Source organism: Brassica napus, chromosome A3 (genome assembly GCF_020379485.1).
Source record: "Brassica napus cultivar Da-Ae chromosome A3, Da-Ae, whole genome shotgun sequence".
Classification (NCBI taxonomy): Eukaryota; Viridiplantae; Streptophyta; class Magnoliopsida; order Brassicales; family Brassicaceae; genus Brassica; species Brassica napus.
This window is the reverse complement of record NC_063436.1, coordinates 31,838,985-31,857,499: the sequence shown is the minus strand read 5'-3', so window position 1 is coordinate 31,857,499 and position 18,515 is coordinate 31,838,985. Positions and strand designations below refer to the sequence as shown.

At 35.1% G+C, this 18,515-nt stretch overlaps 2 protein-coding genes across 2 annotated transcripts; both read left to right on the top strand.

Annotated features, from left to right (window-relative positions):
• Positions 1-16,042: 16,042 nt before the first annotated feature.
• LOC125607242 (uncharacterized protein At4g04775-like) lies at positions 16,043-16,870 on the top strand. The gene is made up of 3 exons (XM_048777128.1): positions 16,043-16,498; positions 16,632-16,688; positions 16,853-16,870. The coding sequence occupies exons 1-3, from the start codon at positions 16,043-16,045 to the stop codon at positions 16,868-16,870; spliced, it is 531 nt and encodes a 176-aa protein (XP_048633085.1).
• A 147-nt stretch (positions 16,871-17,017) lies between these two features.
• LOC125607241 (glutathione S-transferase T3-like) lies at positions 17,018-17,817 on the top strand. Its single transcript, XM_048777127.1, has 2 exons — positions 17,018-17,504; positions 17,552-17,817. Exons 1-2 carry the CDS (start codon positions 17,018-17,020, stop codon positions 17,815-17,817), a joined length of 753 nt encoding a protein of 250 aa, XP_048633084.1.
• The last annotated feature ends 698 nt before the right edge of the window (positions 17,818-18,515 follow it).

Sequence of the window (18,515 nt, the reverse complement as noted above, 5' to 3'; positions counted from 1 at the left end):
TTGAAACTTTGAAAAACTCTAATCGATAAATATATATTAGTAAGTGAAAGTAACTGTGTATAAGTAAGTGAAAGTAACTGATTTAGATTATCTAAATTCATGAAACTAAGAACAATTTTAAAAATTTAGATTCTCTCAATATATGAAACTATGTAAAACGTTAAGAAAATGAGATATTTTGTAACTTTATTTCATGTTATTTTTTTTTTTTTTTTTTTTTTTTGACAGCAAAGAATTTACAGACTCATGATGACTCTGTAAACCAAATCGGTAACTCCGCATCCATGTGAACGACAAAGGACGATTGTTTCCTAGCACTGCGTGCTAGACTATCTGCCCGAAGATTCGCTGTCCGAGGTACATGAACTATATCAGAGTTGAGGAAACTTCCTTTGAGAAGCTTTATGTCCTCCAAATAGCTTTCGAATGCTGGCCATTCTTCTGGTTCCGAAACCATCTTCACCAATTGAGAACAATCCGTTGCAAACGTTACCTGAAACTGTCTTAAATTCTTCATACATTCCATTGCCCAAATCAACGCCTCTATCTCCGAATGAAGGGGTGAAAGACATGCCCTTACATTCCTTGCCCCTAGCAGCCCATCAAACCCTGGTAAAGTACTATACCAGCCTTGTCCTGAGAACGTATCCTTATCCTTGTAACTTTAATAAATGAAAATGCTAATATTTTGTAACTTTATTTCATGTTATTTAATTCTCTATTTATTACCCCAACTATTCTACAAGTTGTAACTCTTCCATTTAAGGGGAGACGGCGCGACGAGACACGAGTTCAGAAGACACAACTTCTCTCTCCTACAGTCGCATTTCTTGGAATTGGAACTGGAACTTTGTATAGCTTTAATTTATTAAGATTTATAACTATATATAAATAAGTGAAACTGAGTTATTTAGATTGTCTAAATTTATGAAACTAAGAAAAACGTAACAATTTAGATTGTATAAATATTTGAAACTATGTAAAGCTTAACGAAAATTAGATAGTGTCTTGTTACATTTTGATAGAAATGATCAGTATCCAAAACTTATTATACTTAGTGGATATATTTAATGACAGAAACAAGCAGTATATGAGATAATAAATGTAAATGTTAGTATTTAGTTTGGGAAAAACCTGTAATTAATGATTCAAGCATCAGCGTGTCCATTTAAGGGTGATTCGATTAACTCTCCGAGAAAGCAAGACTTCTCTCACACGCCTTCTGACTGCAACAGTCGCATGTCTGGAATTTGAAAATTTGTATTAACTTTAATTTATTAAGATTTATAACTATGTATAAGTAAGTGAAACCAAGTTATTTAGATTGTCTAAATTTAAGAAACTAAGAAAAATATAACAATTTAGATTGTATAAATATTTGAAACTATGTAAAACCTAACGAAATTTAGATAGTATCTTGTTATATTTTGATATAAATGATCAGTATCGAAAACTTATTATACTTAGTGCATATATTTAATGATAGAAACTAGCAGTATAGGAGATAATAAATGTAAATGTTAGCATTTAGTTTGAGAAAAACATGTAATTAATGATAATGATGGACTCCGCGAAATAATTGCGTGTCTCAAATGAAAAACTCTCTTATAATAATAATTACACTTGCATTTAAACACCACAACAACACTACACCGTCTACAATCAGGGATTCTACAATCATCATTATCATTGCATTTAAACTCCACTACAGTAAGTTAAATCGTCTTCTTCAGTCCGAATATAACATTTCTCTGCAAAATTCACCAAAAAGAAAAGCAAGGAAAGGATTCATCATCTCCTCTCTCAACAAACAAGATGACACACTACAATAAACTTTCTGAAGTTTCTTATAACCCCAAGATCAAGTTTTGGCGTTTCAGAGTCAAAATATACAAGATCTACACTTTCTATTCCTATGTTACCAGCAGTGGGCCTTTCTATAAATATGTCCTAGCAGATGAAGAGGTACGTGTTAAATCATCATCTCTCGAGTTTTTAATAGCATGTAACCGCGAAAAATAAAAACTTGATCCTTGTACTTTATTTATGTAGGGAACCAAGATGGAGATGACCATTTATGGGAATTCTGATAGGTTTCGAGGCCTAGAGAAGCAAGAGGGAAAATGGGAGCAAATCTTTCGAGTAGAAGTTAACCGTTCTTATCCAGGTTTCAAGACAACTAACTATCGGTTCAATCTATCTGCTACGCGCAATACACAAGTCCACATCATCGATCCTCTGAACAATCAGCTTTTCATGGACTTCAAGAACATCCATGCAATCCCTTACATGGACCACAGGGACCGAAACTATCACATAGGTATGAATGCTACTATAAATAAAAATATATTCACATGTCTTGGATTTGGAACTTTGTATAGCTTTAATGTATTAAAAATATAACTATGTATAAATAAGTGAAACTAAGTGATTTTGATTGTCTAAATTTATGAAACTAAGAAAAACGTAACACTTGTCTGGTAGATACAATGGGAGTGGTCTTTAACACGAAAGCCCATTTCGATGACCTTGCAAGTCCAAGAATGTGTTTTACATAAGGAACAACATGTAAGTACAAATTAACATATGATCAAAGCAAAATTTATCTATATTGCAAAATTTATCTATACTGTAATTTATCTGAATAGTGACAGTCAGATAAAATGTGTGGCAATGGCACTCATGCTTATGCCTTCCGGGATGGTCATGAAAACCTGAAGGATCGTGGATAGGTGATTGTGGTCCTTAAGAAGTGGAGGGTCTGGAAATTTTTATGTAAGTGTAGTTTATGAGTATGTGATCTCTGCAAAATTTTTGAGTAAGTGATAGTTGAGTAAAACGTTTACTAAATTCATTTACACATGTTATTTTGGTCCTCCTGATCTATGGCTTGAGACCGAGGGTGGATTATCTGACTTCAGGTTCAATCCGCGTTTGCCGGAGGTTGAGGAGTTCAGGCAGTCGCTACTAAGCAGTGACTTTTATGTTGTAGGTCTTTTGTAAATCTTGTTGTTCTCAATGTTTTCCATCTTCGTCCTTGTCTTAAACTTGGTGAAACTATGTCAAATGTTGGTGAAACATCGTGGTTTTACCTTTTTCAATTTTCCAACTTCGAAAAAATAGATGAACTATAAATTTGTGCTCGTATAAACTGGTAAAAATTTGTGTTTTCACTTAATCAATTGTCTAACTTTTTAAAACTTAGACAAAGTTAAAATTCGTTTTCGTATAAAGAAGTCAGACTTTGTGTTACTTTCACTTTATCAATTGTCTAACATCGTAAAAATTATAGAAACTTTTTCGATAGATCAAACGACATAGTTATCCAACTTCGCATAACTTAGGAGAAACTTACAAAAAACTTAGAAAAAACAAAAAGTAGCTGGAAGTCTCTTAGGAATTACTTCTTGTACATCATAATTCCTACAACTAAAACGACAGCAAGAATAACACAACCCCTTGATATCTTTATCTTGGGCTCCATTATTTTGGGACCTTCACTGAGTTCACTTTCACTCTTTATTGTTGCTTTAAGAAATTGAACTTCTTCTTCTAGCATTTGAACTTGGTTGTCCAACTGTTATATCTCATTGGTGAAAGCTTCGTCAACCCATTTGAAGACGTGATTGTCGTTTTCAAGCTACAACGGATTAAACGTACCATTAAAACAAGAGCGAGTAAGCCTTCAATAACAAAAGCTAAACGGATGTACCCTTAGTGACGCCGCATAGATACACTGATAATACCGGTGATATGAGTTTTGATTGGTTTTGGAGATGAGCTCGGTGATGCCCACCCCGCACCAACACTTACTAGGTATTCCCGGAGTTCGTACTGGTCGTGGAAGATGAAGCGGACATCTCCACCATTTCTCTCTCGGGGTTGGGGGGAGTTCGAATGGGAGAGAGATAAATTAGGGAAGAGAGAGAAAGGAGAAGATAGCGAATGAGGAAAACCAAAAAAAAAGGTCTTTAATACTTCGATTAAACAATTTTGGGGTTTTATCAAATTGGAGAGAGGAAAATTCAAAATTCGAAAAGCTGGACGGAAAATTTTATCCAAAGATTTTCGTGGTCGAAGTTTCACCAAGTTTTTAGTTTTACAGAAAATATCAAAATTGTACTTTTAATTATTTCTATATATATTAGTTATACTCTACTTCAATGACTGATTTTATAATTATACCAATTATATTATGTTTCCTTGGTTCATTTCTCATACGATTATGTACACATAAACTTGATTTCCTACCAGTAGCAAATTTTAAAATGTAACAAGGTGAGTATTAACGAAAAAGCTATGAGAACTCATTGTATTTCCTAAATGATTGCTAACAAGCAATAAAATTAAATTTTTATAGTTCTGATGAAATCATAATTTTAATAATAAATCACCATCTTATCTTATTATTTCCATAACTTATTAACAAGTTTAGAATCTACAATCATATTACTCAGTTTACCTATCATAGTTATACCCCCTGTTCGAAAACGCGGCCGCCTAGCCGAATAGGCGGCCGCCTAGGCGCTCGACGGTAGGGAACCGTGGCGCTTTAGACCAATTCGGTCCATAAAATCGGACCCACATAAAATCGGCCGCCTAGTTTGATAAACCGGACAAAACCCGATTTTTAACCGATTTAATTCCCGCATAAATTTTAAACTGTTGGCGAGCTTTGGGTTATCTAAAGCCCACATACACATTAGAGCAGCAGAGAAATATGTATATTTATAGAGTACTTGCCGAGTAACTTTTGTTTGTTCTCTCCGATGTGGGATATTGTCAATTCTTAGATTTTTGCATTTTTAATTTCTTATTTATTGTGGGGAGTTTTAAGACAAAACAAATTTAAAATATGTCAAACGTACTACTAGTTCACTTTCCCTCCATGAAATAAACATTTTAATACTATGTTAGATGAAAGGTTGCAGTGGAATTACATACTATTATAATATTTTTGATGAAGTCTGTTTAATATTCACACATGTATCATATGTATATATATTTTTAATAATGGATTTTGTTAGAGATAGATAGTAGTATAAATTCAATATACAGATATTATGTTATATTTACACCATATATCTAATTTTAATATTAAATTAAATAAAATTATATAAAAACTAGGCCCCGCGTATACCTCGCTTAATCTCCGATTTTTCGGTAACTCGCTAGCCCCGGGATCGCCGCCCGACTAGCGCCTAGCGTAGTTTCGAACAGGGGTTATACCAGTAAAGGAAAAAAGTTTCACATGGTTGTACAACACACAAATACAATTTCACCTCACAGCGTTCCCATACGATAAAAACATCAAAACTGACAGCGAAAGGCTTACAACCTACTTCACATCAAAACTGAAAGCAAAAAGTTTGCAACCTACTCCTCTTTTGTTAATTCTGGGGGTGTTCACCGTGTTCCAAACTAGTGCCCACATTCTCTTCTTCTCCATATCCAATCTCACGCTCGCTATAATTCCTACTACTAGAGCTTTCTCCAACTCTTGATAATTGCTCGGTTATTTGAACTATTTGCAATTCTTGGATGTCTTCCACATGCAAAATACTTCTTCTTTGCTCTCTATCCACTGATGTTAGATAAACAAGCACATCTTCATCATCCAAAATATATGATTGCCTCTTAGGTTCCACTACCAATGGAATGTAACCCAAATTGAGCTTCTTCGTTAACGGATCTATTCTCATCTTCCTGCATATCTTCTCCTTCAATAATGAATAAGCGATATCCTCCAATGATGATGTCTTAAAGGATATAGCATACAAACGAACATCGGTTGGAATCCATTCATAATCATCTCCAGCTTTCGAATAATGTCCATCATAATCAAAGTGTATGTTCGTCGAAAATAGACACATTGTCTGCAATATAAAAAAATTAAACCATTAAAGTTATACATAGTTATACAGTTATACCATTAAAGTTATACTTCGTTATACCATGTTACAGAGTTTTTTCAGTAATCAGCTCGTATAATCTAACCAAGTTTCCCCAAGTTTTAGAGTTCTAGATGTTTCTCTGAAAACCAAATAGTAATCAGCTTTCTTTGATTCAATCGTCCTTTCGTTCCTGATATTCAATCATACAGTTGTTGATTATCCAATTGAGTAATAGACAGGCCATCCACACTTTCTGATCCTTATACACAAATGAATAAGAAATTTTCCATTACTACGAATCGAGTCTTCAATTCCAAATTGTAATCAGCTTTGATTCCCGACATACAATTATACAGTTGTTGATTATCGAATTTCCTAATAAACAGACCATCCAAACTTTCCGATCCTCGACTAGTTCATACACAAATATGAAATCTTATATCCAAATCGGAATCTCTGTGAATTGAGTTAATCGTCTATGACTGGTGGATGACGGTTCTAAAATGATTTGAGACATACCCTGCAAAATGGAATCAGTAGCTCAATGATTCAACATCCAAGCGACGAAACCGAGTTACCAATTCGATGATAGCAAGGAACTCGGAAGAACACCAAGACGAGGACGAGAGATGATCGAGGGCGGGTTCGAGGGGGAGGGCAGTGGAGCCTCGAGAGAGGAGAGAGAGAAGAACAATTCGATTAGTTAATTGAATTTATTTCATTAATTTAAGTTCAAATCGGTTAGGGGTACTTTCGACATTAACCACACTCCTAGAGAGTATCAGAATAGACAAGAGTACGCCAGAATTCGTAAGAGTATACCAGAATACTTTTTGCCTCATTAAAAAATCTGAGATTATTTCCCAATCAAGTAATTCAGCGCATATGTTCTGCTGTATTTTTAATTCAAAATCCCTTAGAAAAATACTTTACAACGTGTCATTAGTATCAACTAACGTTGGCTCCAAACTAAGGAAAAGATGAGAACCCAAAACTCAAACTCCTTTAGTTTTTTTTTTTTTTAAATATATATATATTAATTCAACCCGAAAATCGGGAATTTAGATCCGGTTACAAACAGGTTTTCAACAAAATTTCCAAAGTCAAACTATTACAAAACTAGCTTCGCCCGCCCACTAAACCCGGCACATTCCGCTAGTCCCTCTTCGAAATTCCTTGGAATTGGTTACTGTTCTCACCCATTGACGAAAATCCCGAGAAGGTGAGGTTCTCCTTGTTGCCTCGGATGCCGGGAATTCTCAAGTCGCCTCCGGAGTAGCTAGTTCCCAATGAACTCCACCGAGCTTGTAACCGTCACTATCCATGAAGCTCTAGACGATCAATAGGGGAGAGTTCCAGATACTTACCATGAAGCCTTGCTCACGCCACCAAGACTCGGCTTGTACACAACACCACACAGCGTTTGAAACTGCCTCCCAACCGAGCAGAAAGCTCGCTACTGTCGCCACCATACCTGTACACCAAACAGACCTGACCTCTGTGCCACACACCAACCGAGAGGGCTCTAACGACCTGCACAAACAGCCAAGCTACACTACCGATGAAAAAACAAGAAGTCTTTCACTGGCACTGGGATGCTAGCAAGGCACAAGAGCGACTCCGCCACAACCGAGACCAAGGCCGGGACGTCTCTTGCCACCTTCGAGAACCGAAGAGACAGTGAATGTGACTCGCAGAAGGTCACCGGAGTCAACGGTGAAACCAAAAAAAACACACGAGAACCCGAACTTCAAAGGAAAGTTGCCGCTATCCAACGAAGAACTCAAAGTGATGACCAAGCAATGATTCCAGAAAGGCTTGAAGCATACAAAGTAGGTTTTATCCGGCCATAGACGACCAGGAAAATAGCCCACTTAGCACGCCCACATGAGTTGGACCGGGACCAGTGCCATCTCCACCTGCACACCAACACCCGCAACTCATCTCCAGATAAAACACCAGAGCAGTCTTTGACTTCGACGGAGAGGAGATGAGCCCTGACGACACCGTTGAGGCTCACATCACCAATCGCTGAAGCCGCATGCCAACATCAGACACGAGCAGCACCACCGCACTACAAGCCCGAGAAGCGCACCTTCCACACCACCACGGACACAGAGATCGCGAGAGATATCTAAAGGGGAAACATGATCCTCTCTCTCAGCCATGAAAAGCCGACTCCACCGGCCAAACCCCACGCCCCACTGCGTCGTGACACCAGATCTAGTCGAGCTTCCACCGCCGCGAGAACCTTGGATATGGAACCTTAACGGCAAAGACCGCCAAGCCAGAGCCAACAACAAAGACAATAAGGGAGGGGAGAGCACCGGAGAAGCAAAGACAAACAAGATTAAGGGAGGAGATGAACCACCGGCTCCGGCACGCGCTCACACTCGCGGTCGGAAGCCGGTGATAAAGCAGATCTGAGATGTGGTGTGCGAGAGAGAGAGAGAGGCGCTAGGAGAGAGACGATCAATTGTATATGAGAGTTTCAACCTCAAACTCCTTTAGTTATAACTTATAAAAGAGAAAAACAAACCAACGGTTCAGAAATCATTTTCTATTACTTTCAAATTTATGTTATGGTCAATGTGGAGTGCATTCAAACAAAGATCAACCACCAAGTTAGAAGTTCCGAAAAATATTAAATCAAGCATGTATAGTTCATTTCTCATGCATGCATGCATAGTTAAAAGAACGAATTCGAGGGTCGAGGCTAATGGTTTTATTAATCAGCTGGTATATAAACTCGCTTGGGCTGTTGTACGCATAAATTAACGGCTAAAGCATTTATATTTACGACCTACTGATTGGTGAAAAATATGTACGTATCATTTTACTTCCACATTGCAGTAGCATTATTTCAACCATAATTAAAGATCGCAGTAACGCACCAATTACGTTTGAACCGTAGTGATTACATGAATGGAATCAAAATATTTAAACTGGTTAAAACTGGGATCTGTAAAAGTGTACGGCGCCGATAACACGCTAATACAGCCGTGTACTGCAGAGCACGAGGCACATGCTCCAGTGCTAATAAGGGAAGTTTCTTGCGAGCTTCATACTTTTGTCACGTGATTATAATAATTAAACTTGTGATTAAATTATATTCCAAAGTATGCTTCAGAAAAGGAAAACGGAGATAGGATTCGGTCAGAATTCAATTGTTTATTTAGCGAACGCAAATTGTCTATTAGCCTATTAAGAAAAAGAGTAATTGAATGAACCAAGAAAGACAAATTAGGTTTAGGATAGAGATTAGTTCAGTGAACCAAGTGAGACCAGATGGACAGAAAGGTGTAATTAATAGAGATACGGTAAGAGAATTTTCTAATCTTTAGTACGATCAGTTTTGCTACTGTCAAATTCTACCAATCAATTCCTTGAAAAATAAGTCAAGTTATCTTGGCTGTTCTTTTTTTTTTTTTTTGCTATTCTTATTTTGTTGTTTGAGCATTCTTGCATTATAGCCATGGCTGACGTTAATGCAATTTCTTTAATTTTGTTTATCTGACAAAAGTTTTTTAAATCCAGGAAAAGGATACTAGCTAGAATATCTTACAATTTTATTTTAATTAATTAAAATTATAATTTATTTGTTCATTTTATTCCGATATTTTCATGATTCAGAGTAGTACATTATAATGCTATTCAGCTGATGTACTGGTTAAATTCATAGTCTTCACTCTTCACTTTTTCCGGAAATAATGCATGTGAGTCATATATTCTATTTATTGCCTTATAATGGAGCTTCCCAGAATAGCTTAAAATCTTTTTTTTTTTTTTTTACTAACCGAGTATCCTGGCCCCATCGAGGTGGTCCAGACTAGAGACCGAAGTGAGCATGGACGCTGCCAAGGCGTCATCATGTGGCTAACCGTGTAACGGTCTTCGGTCTCGGATGCTGCAGCCCATATGTAAATTCCGCAGTGGCCAAGGCTCGAACCCAGGGGCGGACACTCCAGCTGGAGCTCCTATACCACTAGACCAAAGCAACTTGGTTAATAGCTTAAAATCTTATTTAAATATGTTTTGAGACCATTCACGAATGTGTTCATCCATGCATTATTATGTCCATTCCATCAGAAAATTTAGTAATCCAAAATTAAGGATTTGTTAAGACGATATTGTCTGGAATATCTCGTAATTATGACCTAACCAACACGGCAACACCGATTCACGAGTTCCTTAAGAAAATGGAATATAATCAGGTGGCCGCTTATGATTGTTTATTACACTAAGACCACCTCCAAGAGCTTATATATATATACATAATACAATTTTAAGAGCTTCAATGGGGGACCATTGAAGGTGCTTTAAGATTCCTGTAATTTAAAGATTCAAGGGAGAAAAATCGAATAATTTCCACCGATTTATTTTACAAATGTTGTCACTGAACGAGAGGATATTTTACATATATATATATATATATATATATATATATATATATATATATATACGTATAAAACTTCAAGAACTAAAGGCTACAACACACACACAATGTATAATGCATTTTATAGTGTATATACTATGTTAAATAACACACATACACAATGTAAAGAGATAATAATAAGTCGCAAAACACCAACTAATATTTTAAAATCCAACAAATACAACGACAATTTTCTCAGATAGATATTTTAAAGTTTTTGTCACAAAAATAGATTTAAAAAGAACAAAATAATTAAAATATAATTTTTTATTTTAAAAATTTTAATATTTTTTTAGTTTTTTAAATTTGAAATCATACCTCCAAAACTCTACCACTTAACTCTAAACCCTAAAACCTAAATCATAAACTCTAAAACCTAAATTCTAAATCCTAAACCAAAAACACACCTCTTAATAAACATTTTGGTCATTTTAATCTTTAGGGATTATATTTGTGGCGGAAACTTTTTTATGGTTATTCTAGAGAATTTTTTCAAATATACCAAGAGCATCTCCAATAGAAATTCTTAAAGAGAGTTTCTTTAAAGAAAACCCAAAAAATAAATCAAAAGGAAACAAAAGCTAAAAACTAGGTTCTTAAAATAGAGCTTTAGAATTTGTAAAAATCTCTAAAGTGTCATTTTTTTATTAGTTCCTTTGTGTTTGTGTCTTTCTCTCTGTCCCTTGTTTTTTTTTCTCTTTTTGTTATCTCTTTCTCTCTCAAGATTTTTAAAAAGGTTCTATCATTGGACAAGAAAAATTACAAAAGGTTTTAAACTTTACAAATTACAAATTTACAATAAAATTAAACGTTAGAACCATGAGATGGAGGAAGTTATTGTAATGATCTGAGTTGTTTGTGCCATTAAACATTTAAGCTATATAAAATCAATTTTATAAGAGAAAAATAATTTTATTGACAAAAACAAAGATTAAAAAAAAAGGAAATACCTTTTTAGTCGACGATGGAAGACAGTCGTATTCCCCCGTTGAATCATTGTTTGCTTCTGTAGCATATTATATTCTAAAACACATTAGAACAAACTAATCATCAACTTTCAACCGCAAAACGCACGTATGAGAAACCGATATAGCACGTGACGGTGGCGACGCGGCTTAAGCAGACACATGTGCGACTTGCTTCCCACCGCTCCGACAAGTCAACCGAAGAGATGATTAAAATATAGACGTAAAGTTCAGTCGGACGAATTTGACCATACGAAAGGCGTATACCTTGGCCGTTCGGCGTGGTACGGAAGGGTATAGATGTAATATTCAGCACTAAAATCTTGGAACTGTGAACTAAAAAATATCTTCTCCTTTGATATGCTGGTTGGGTTTATTGATACGACACACGTGAAAACGTTAATGCCCAATCCACATTTTCATTTTTATTCTCTATTACTTGATCCGTTTCCGAAAACGCGGTCGCCTATCCGCATATGCACTGTTTGGAAATTGACTGCGATTAATATGATTAAATCGGTGAAATAAGGTGTTGACCCGCGTTGATCCGTCTAAGACCGTCTAATTCCCGTATTGAGCGCTTAATTTTCGCATTGACCGTCTAATTTTTTTTCGTTCGTGTAAAGTTGAAACACAATTGATTATTTTTACTCATTATTGATAGATTTTGTGTAATTATTCATTACTAAATAATTAAAATTAGTTATCAAACACAAAACAAACACATACATACTGCATTTAGAGAAATTTTCGTACCAAACACACTTTAATCTAAATGTTCGACGATTCAAAAGAAAGTTGCTTAAAATTATATATAAAAAATTATATAATTATATCTAAAAGCTTGTTTAAAATTAGCTAAACATATTATAAATATATTAAATTGTGTTTAAAACTAGGCTCTACGTATTCTCCAAATGTTTCCCGATTTTTTGATAACTCGCTAGGTTCGAAATTGTCTCCTGACTAGCGCCTAGCGTAGTTCTGAACATGATCCATATATATATATAATCCAAACTTATGAATTTTGCAGGATAATACAAAATTAAACTAAATATGTGGGTTACACTAAAACTATAATGAAAATTAGAAACGCGTGACGATAAGTAAAAGTTTACTTGTAATTTACATTTGCAAATACTGCTGTTATTATTATTATATTTAATAGTCGTTTAACACATTTATATGCGTAGGACGAACTTTTACTTTGACTACTATATGGTCGACCAGAGTGTGGAAGCAAACGTTCAATATAGTATAAAGCAAAAAGTCAACAAGTATGTTGTGACTGTTTGGTCATCAAAACGTTGATGCTAATGCTCAATAAATGTGTGACTTCTAGTCTAGGTGAGGTCAAAAATTTATAATACATTTCGTTTATATATGAGTTCTAAACATCTATTTTGTTAAAATAGAATCTTATTTTAACAAATTAAAAAAGGAGTCCTATTTTTTTATCTACCAAACACAATTCTACGTTAGACCATTCATTAGAAATTTAACTAAACATCCTAAAATTACTCATATATGATATTCTCCTAAAAACAATATATATCTAAACAATAACATTTCTAAAAAAACATAAATATATTGTCATTAGGTAATTATCATCTGACTGTTTATCATATTTAATATAAAATATATATAAATTATGAAAAAATAAAAATATTAAATTTCAAAACTACTTAGAAATTTTTCTTATATAAATTATTTTAATTTTAAAACTTCAAAAGCAATAGTTTTTCTTATGTAAATATTATAAAATTATACAAAAATTAAATACATAGAATTTTGAAAATAATTATAAATTTTCTTATATAAATTATTTATATTTTCTTTAATTTGAATGGCAATTTTTATATTTCAGGATTATACAATATATTTTATTAATAAAACATATTATGTTTTTATTTTTAATGTGACTAATAATTATTAAAATAATTCAATTGTTTTATTTATAGAAACTAATAACTAAGTTTTAAATTAAATATATTATTTATAAAATATATAAATTTATTTACAGATATGAAACACAAATTTAAATATTTCACATTATTGTTTAAATGATATATAATGTACAAAATATTTTATGATAATTTTATTGTTATGAAAATATTAGTTATTAATTATTAATGAATTAAAATGTAGTAGTTTCTACAAAAAAAATCAAAATTTGTTTTTCTTCATAAAAACTCATAAAAGTTGGTTTTTGGTTTTTCTTCATAAATTGGTTAAAATTTTCAAAAACTAGTTTCCCTGAATTTTTGAAAATGTATTTATTGAAAATTTTTATTAGCAACTTAAAGAGTTTTTATAAAAACAAAAACATAAACCAAAAACTTGATTAGATAAAAAATAGTTTCTACAAAAACAAAAACCACAAACAATCAATCTCTAAGTTAACGATACCAGATACTCCTCACCACCGGCCACTATTGTGTGTTTTCCCCAAGGTCAGATCAGAGTGTCTGTTTTGAATTATTTATTGCTCTGTTGGCACAAAGCACGTGGAACACATGCCCACATTTTCCATCACGAACTTGTCAAACCTTTGGCTAAAGATTAGTCTGTTCACGATCCTCGTGATACGTCATGGCAAGAAGGGAGATTCGCTGCAGAAAGCCAACTAACCATTTTAAAAAATTGTAACCGACATTAAAAAATCTCGAAAATAGTATAAATTTAACATTTTATTTTAAAAAAATTATAACTAAATTGATTGATTACGGCTTACTAAATGGGCCGTTAGGAGAGGGCCGAGAGGCCTATGATAACGACGTATTGTTATTATAGTTTGATCCGGTGCACACGAGTCAGTGACGAGGTTTGGAGGATTTTGGTTTAGAGATTGATCTCGGTTTGTTTGTGTGAAGTTCATACCTAAACCGGTTGGTGGGGAGGTTTTAGAGATTGAATTTGGTTCGTTTTCACTTGCACACAAAGTATAAACATGACAGCTCTTGCCCACCAAAGTGTGACCGGATACACATAAAAACGGGTCCCTATATAAAAACACACCGTCTAATTTTACTGGGCCAGATATGTTCATCGAGAATCATGATTACAATAGAAACTATGACCCATGCTAGGCCCATTAACATTCTCTGTTTGTCCAATGCTGGTTAATAATAACCTGTAATCACTAAATAATACATGCAAATACTTTCAGTTCATGCAAGTATGGATGGATACTTCCATGTAAGAAAATCGACTTGGTATGCGGTATCCACAGTTAGTTTTCAGATATTTATGATTGATTGAACATGATCTTTGGCTATATATATAGTTAAGTTTTTTTAGAAACGAGACCAAAGCTAGCTCAAACTTTTTAAATCTCGAGTGATCAAATATGTTCTTGCAATATCCCAAACTCTTTTTTTTTGTTTTGAAAAAAGGCTTATCCCAAACTCTTTTTTTCTACATCAATATCCCAAATTACAAAAAAGTTAATGTTATTTTTATCATATGTTTTAAAAGGGACATAAAGATAAACTTGTTTGAAAATTCAAGCCGGAGATGGTATTGAGTTTTATATTTATAAAGAGGTACAATGTAGGTGTATAATAAGTCAAATCATTTAGTTTCAATAATGCAGTTGTCGCATGTAATAAGTTAAGTAGTGAAACGCCGAATAACAAGATTTTGGACAAATATAAATGTGACTTTACCTACGATCTTTGACAAACGCAGCTCAATAATTGTTTAAAAAATAGTAAGCTTTTTAGGTGTATACATCTCCCTCTCGCAACTCACGATTTTCACATGTGTGCTTTGTTTTCTGCATTAGTTTTACAGTTTCATGACGTTCTTACCCTTTGCATCATTTCATGTTCCTTCTTCGGCTTTAATAAAGTCAAAAGTCAAAACTTTTGATGTGCTTGGATGTTCTCCAGTAAATCACTAAGTAGGTTAACTAATTAGTAATTCATAAATGAATTCTTAACCATTATCCTCTGTTAATTAAAAATGTTTGTCTTTAATTAGTGTTCAATCTTTTATCTTACGTTTAATTTTGTTGTTGATAGAACTACTGTCTTAGGGCAACCGCAACGGTATCACCACGCGAGTCGCGCGAGTCCTTAACGTGCTAACCTAGGAAAACTGTATTAGAATAATAGTATTTAAGCTAAATAACCTAAGGATCAATCCGTAAATAAGGATTTAGCGGAGTTGATCCTTAGCAACGTCGTTTGGTCGGCTTTTGCGTTTGGTATTGGAAAAAAAAATCATTTTCGACGTAAGACAAAGAAAAAAAAAGAGAGCACTCGACGATAGGCGAATCGATCTGTCGGAACAGGTTGGTAAATCGAAGCCTTCTCATGGGGGTTCTTGGATTTAGATTAGGTTTGATGTTGTATTTCTCTCAATTTAGGGTTGGGTTCTCGGTTTTCAATTGATTTGGGGAAGTTTTCGTATGAAATTAGGGTTTCAAACGATTTGGGTTTTCAATTGATTTGGGAAACTTTTCGTCTGTAGTTAGGGTTTATACACGATTTTGATTTGAAACGATTTGGGGAGGTTCTCGTTTGTTTTACTGTCGATTATTTACAACCGAGATTTGAAACGATTTTGGGAGCTTCTCGTTTGTTCTTAATCTCTGGTCATGTTCTTAATCTTTGGTCATTTTGGAAAACACCTCACAGCATTTTATAATGTTCTTTGATTGCTGTTGGTTAACTATATTCTTCGGTTACATATCTTCTTCGCTTTATCTAATCTTCGCTTACACAATTGCTTTCAGGTTAAACATGGGACAAGATTATTCGTACAACCAGCCTTTTTCATCAGACAAGTTCGACATAACTTCCCTTCTTCAAGCAGAAGCTGATATGTACGCGGATGAAGCTGAGAGTAGTTACAATGTGGCAGGGCCGTTTCAGTACCCACCTCAACCTAAGGCTGATGATGGAATCCCGACGAGTTGCTACTGTGGTGGTGAGCCTGTTGTCGCAACATCTTACACCTCTAAAGATCCAGGCAGAAGGTACTTCACGTGCGACAATGCTGATGATGGCGACTGCCATGTTTGGAAATGGTGGGACGTGGCTGTGATGGAGGAGATGAGTGACTTTCAGAGACAACTAAGGGAGCTTAAGGATCAATCTGATGTGAATGCGTCGAAGCTGGTTAAGCTAGAGAGGACCGTTGGTGAGTTATCTAAGAAGGAAGCAGAGGTTATACATGATTTCGCATTGGAAGTTTATGTAATGATTTGTGGGTTAGTTTTAATAGGCTTGGGGGTCATGTATCTTCATGGTTAGTTTCTCTATTGTGCTTTTCATTAAATCTTATGCAATCTTTTAAAACTTTTGACTTGTTCATCTCATGTTTTTTCAGGAAGAGCTTGAACGGATTACAACGGTAGTCTATGACCTCGAGAGTGTTTGTATAAAGGTGCGTAGCCTCTGTTCTTTGTAATATACTAGTCCATTTTTTTATAATAATCAAATCATATAACGTGGAATTTTTTTAATATAATTTGTGTTAAATGCTTGTGGTTTGCTTTATACCTTCCTAACTCCTTAGATTTGATGGTTTTAAATGTTTTACAATGATAGAATACGGTGTTAGTCTGATTTGATTGGTGTTAAATGATAGTTGCTTGCTTTCTACCTTCCTATCTGCTTTGAGTTTATTGCCTTTGAATGCTTCGTAGTTAAAGCTAACTTACTTAAGCCTCTGATTTTATTGCCTTTGAATGCGACACACACCAATCTCTAACCATGTATAACACAACTAGTTATGTTAACCTTTTAAACAGTCAAAGTTCAGTTGTCCTTGAATCACCCGAACCTGTTTGGTTCGATAGCCAAGGTCCTGATGAATCTGTTGTCGAGTCTGCTGTCAAGGTGAGGAGGAAATGGTCGCCGAAAGAGGATAAAATCCTTTTTGGTGCTTGGCTTAACACCAGTAAAGATGCTGTTACCGGCAATGAGCAGAAAGTTGGTGCTTTCTGGAAGAGGATTGTAGATTACTACAACGCAAGCCCTCATCTGGTTGGGACAGTACCTAGAGGGCTTGTTCAGTGCAAGCAGAGGTGGGGTAGGATCAACGAGCAGGTCAGCCAGTTCGTTGGATGCTACAATGCGGCTCTGAGAGAGCATAAAAGTGGTCAAAATGACGATGATGTGATGAAAGCTGCGCTAGACTATTTCTTCAATGCTTACTCCCTCAAGTTCAGCCTCGAACATGCCTGGAGGGAGCTGAGGCGTGACCAGAAATAGTGTTCAACCTGTCTGCCTAAGAACGTTGGGAAGGAAAAGCGCAAACATGTGTTGGAGGTGATACAGAAGATGAAGTGGGAGAACCGGAGGGTAGACCTGTTGGGGTCAAGGCTGCTAAGGCTTCTTTTAAGAGGAAGAAGAGTGGTAAAGAAGAGGAGTTGTCACAGTTACAGGCTATCATGGAAGTGAAACAAAAACTCTCTAAGCAGAAACTGCTTGATCGTTTACTGGCCAAGAAAGATCCACTCACTGAGATGGAAACATCTCTTAAACTCAAGCTTATGTCTGAAATGTTATGAGGTATTGAGTAGGTTAGATATCGCGTATTGAGTAGTTTAGCTGTCATGAGTGGTTAGCTGTCTTGCGTGGTTAGCTGTCTTGCGTAGGTTACAACTACTTTCTTATTGTATCACATGTCATTTTACTTTAATTATTTGGTAACTCTTGTCTTCTGGTTTGTTTCAGGTGCAGCTGTATGACATGTGAACCAAGTCACGGGTTGATGTGAATCCAAGTCACGGGTTGTATGTAAGAAATGTTCTTTAGGTAGCTATCTCGTTTGCATAGTTTCCACCAGATCTTCTTTCCTTTTGTTTCCTTTTTATACAACTGTATTGTCGGAGTTGTAATCTTCTTTTGCTGTAACTCGAAGTTGCGGATGCTCTTATGTCCACCAAGTTGTAATTCGGTAATGCTATCACTTTAGATGCTTCGTACTTGCTTATAGAATGACCAATCGTACTTGCTTCACTTTACTTGCTCCGTGAAACTGTAATCTTGAAGCGTATGCAACTTATAGAAACCAAATCGAAACTGCAACTTATAGAAACCAATCTTTACTTGCTTATAGAAACTGTAACTTTAAAAAAAAAATTTGAAGCAGGATACCTAAATATGTCATCATCTTCATCCGATGAACTCGAGGAAAGATTGGACGAAATATTTGACGAATACTTCGAAGATACATTCAACAACATAGTGGAGGCCCAAACCAGTA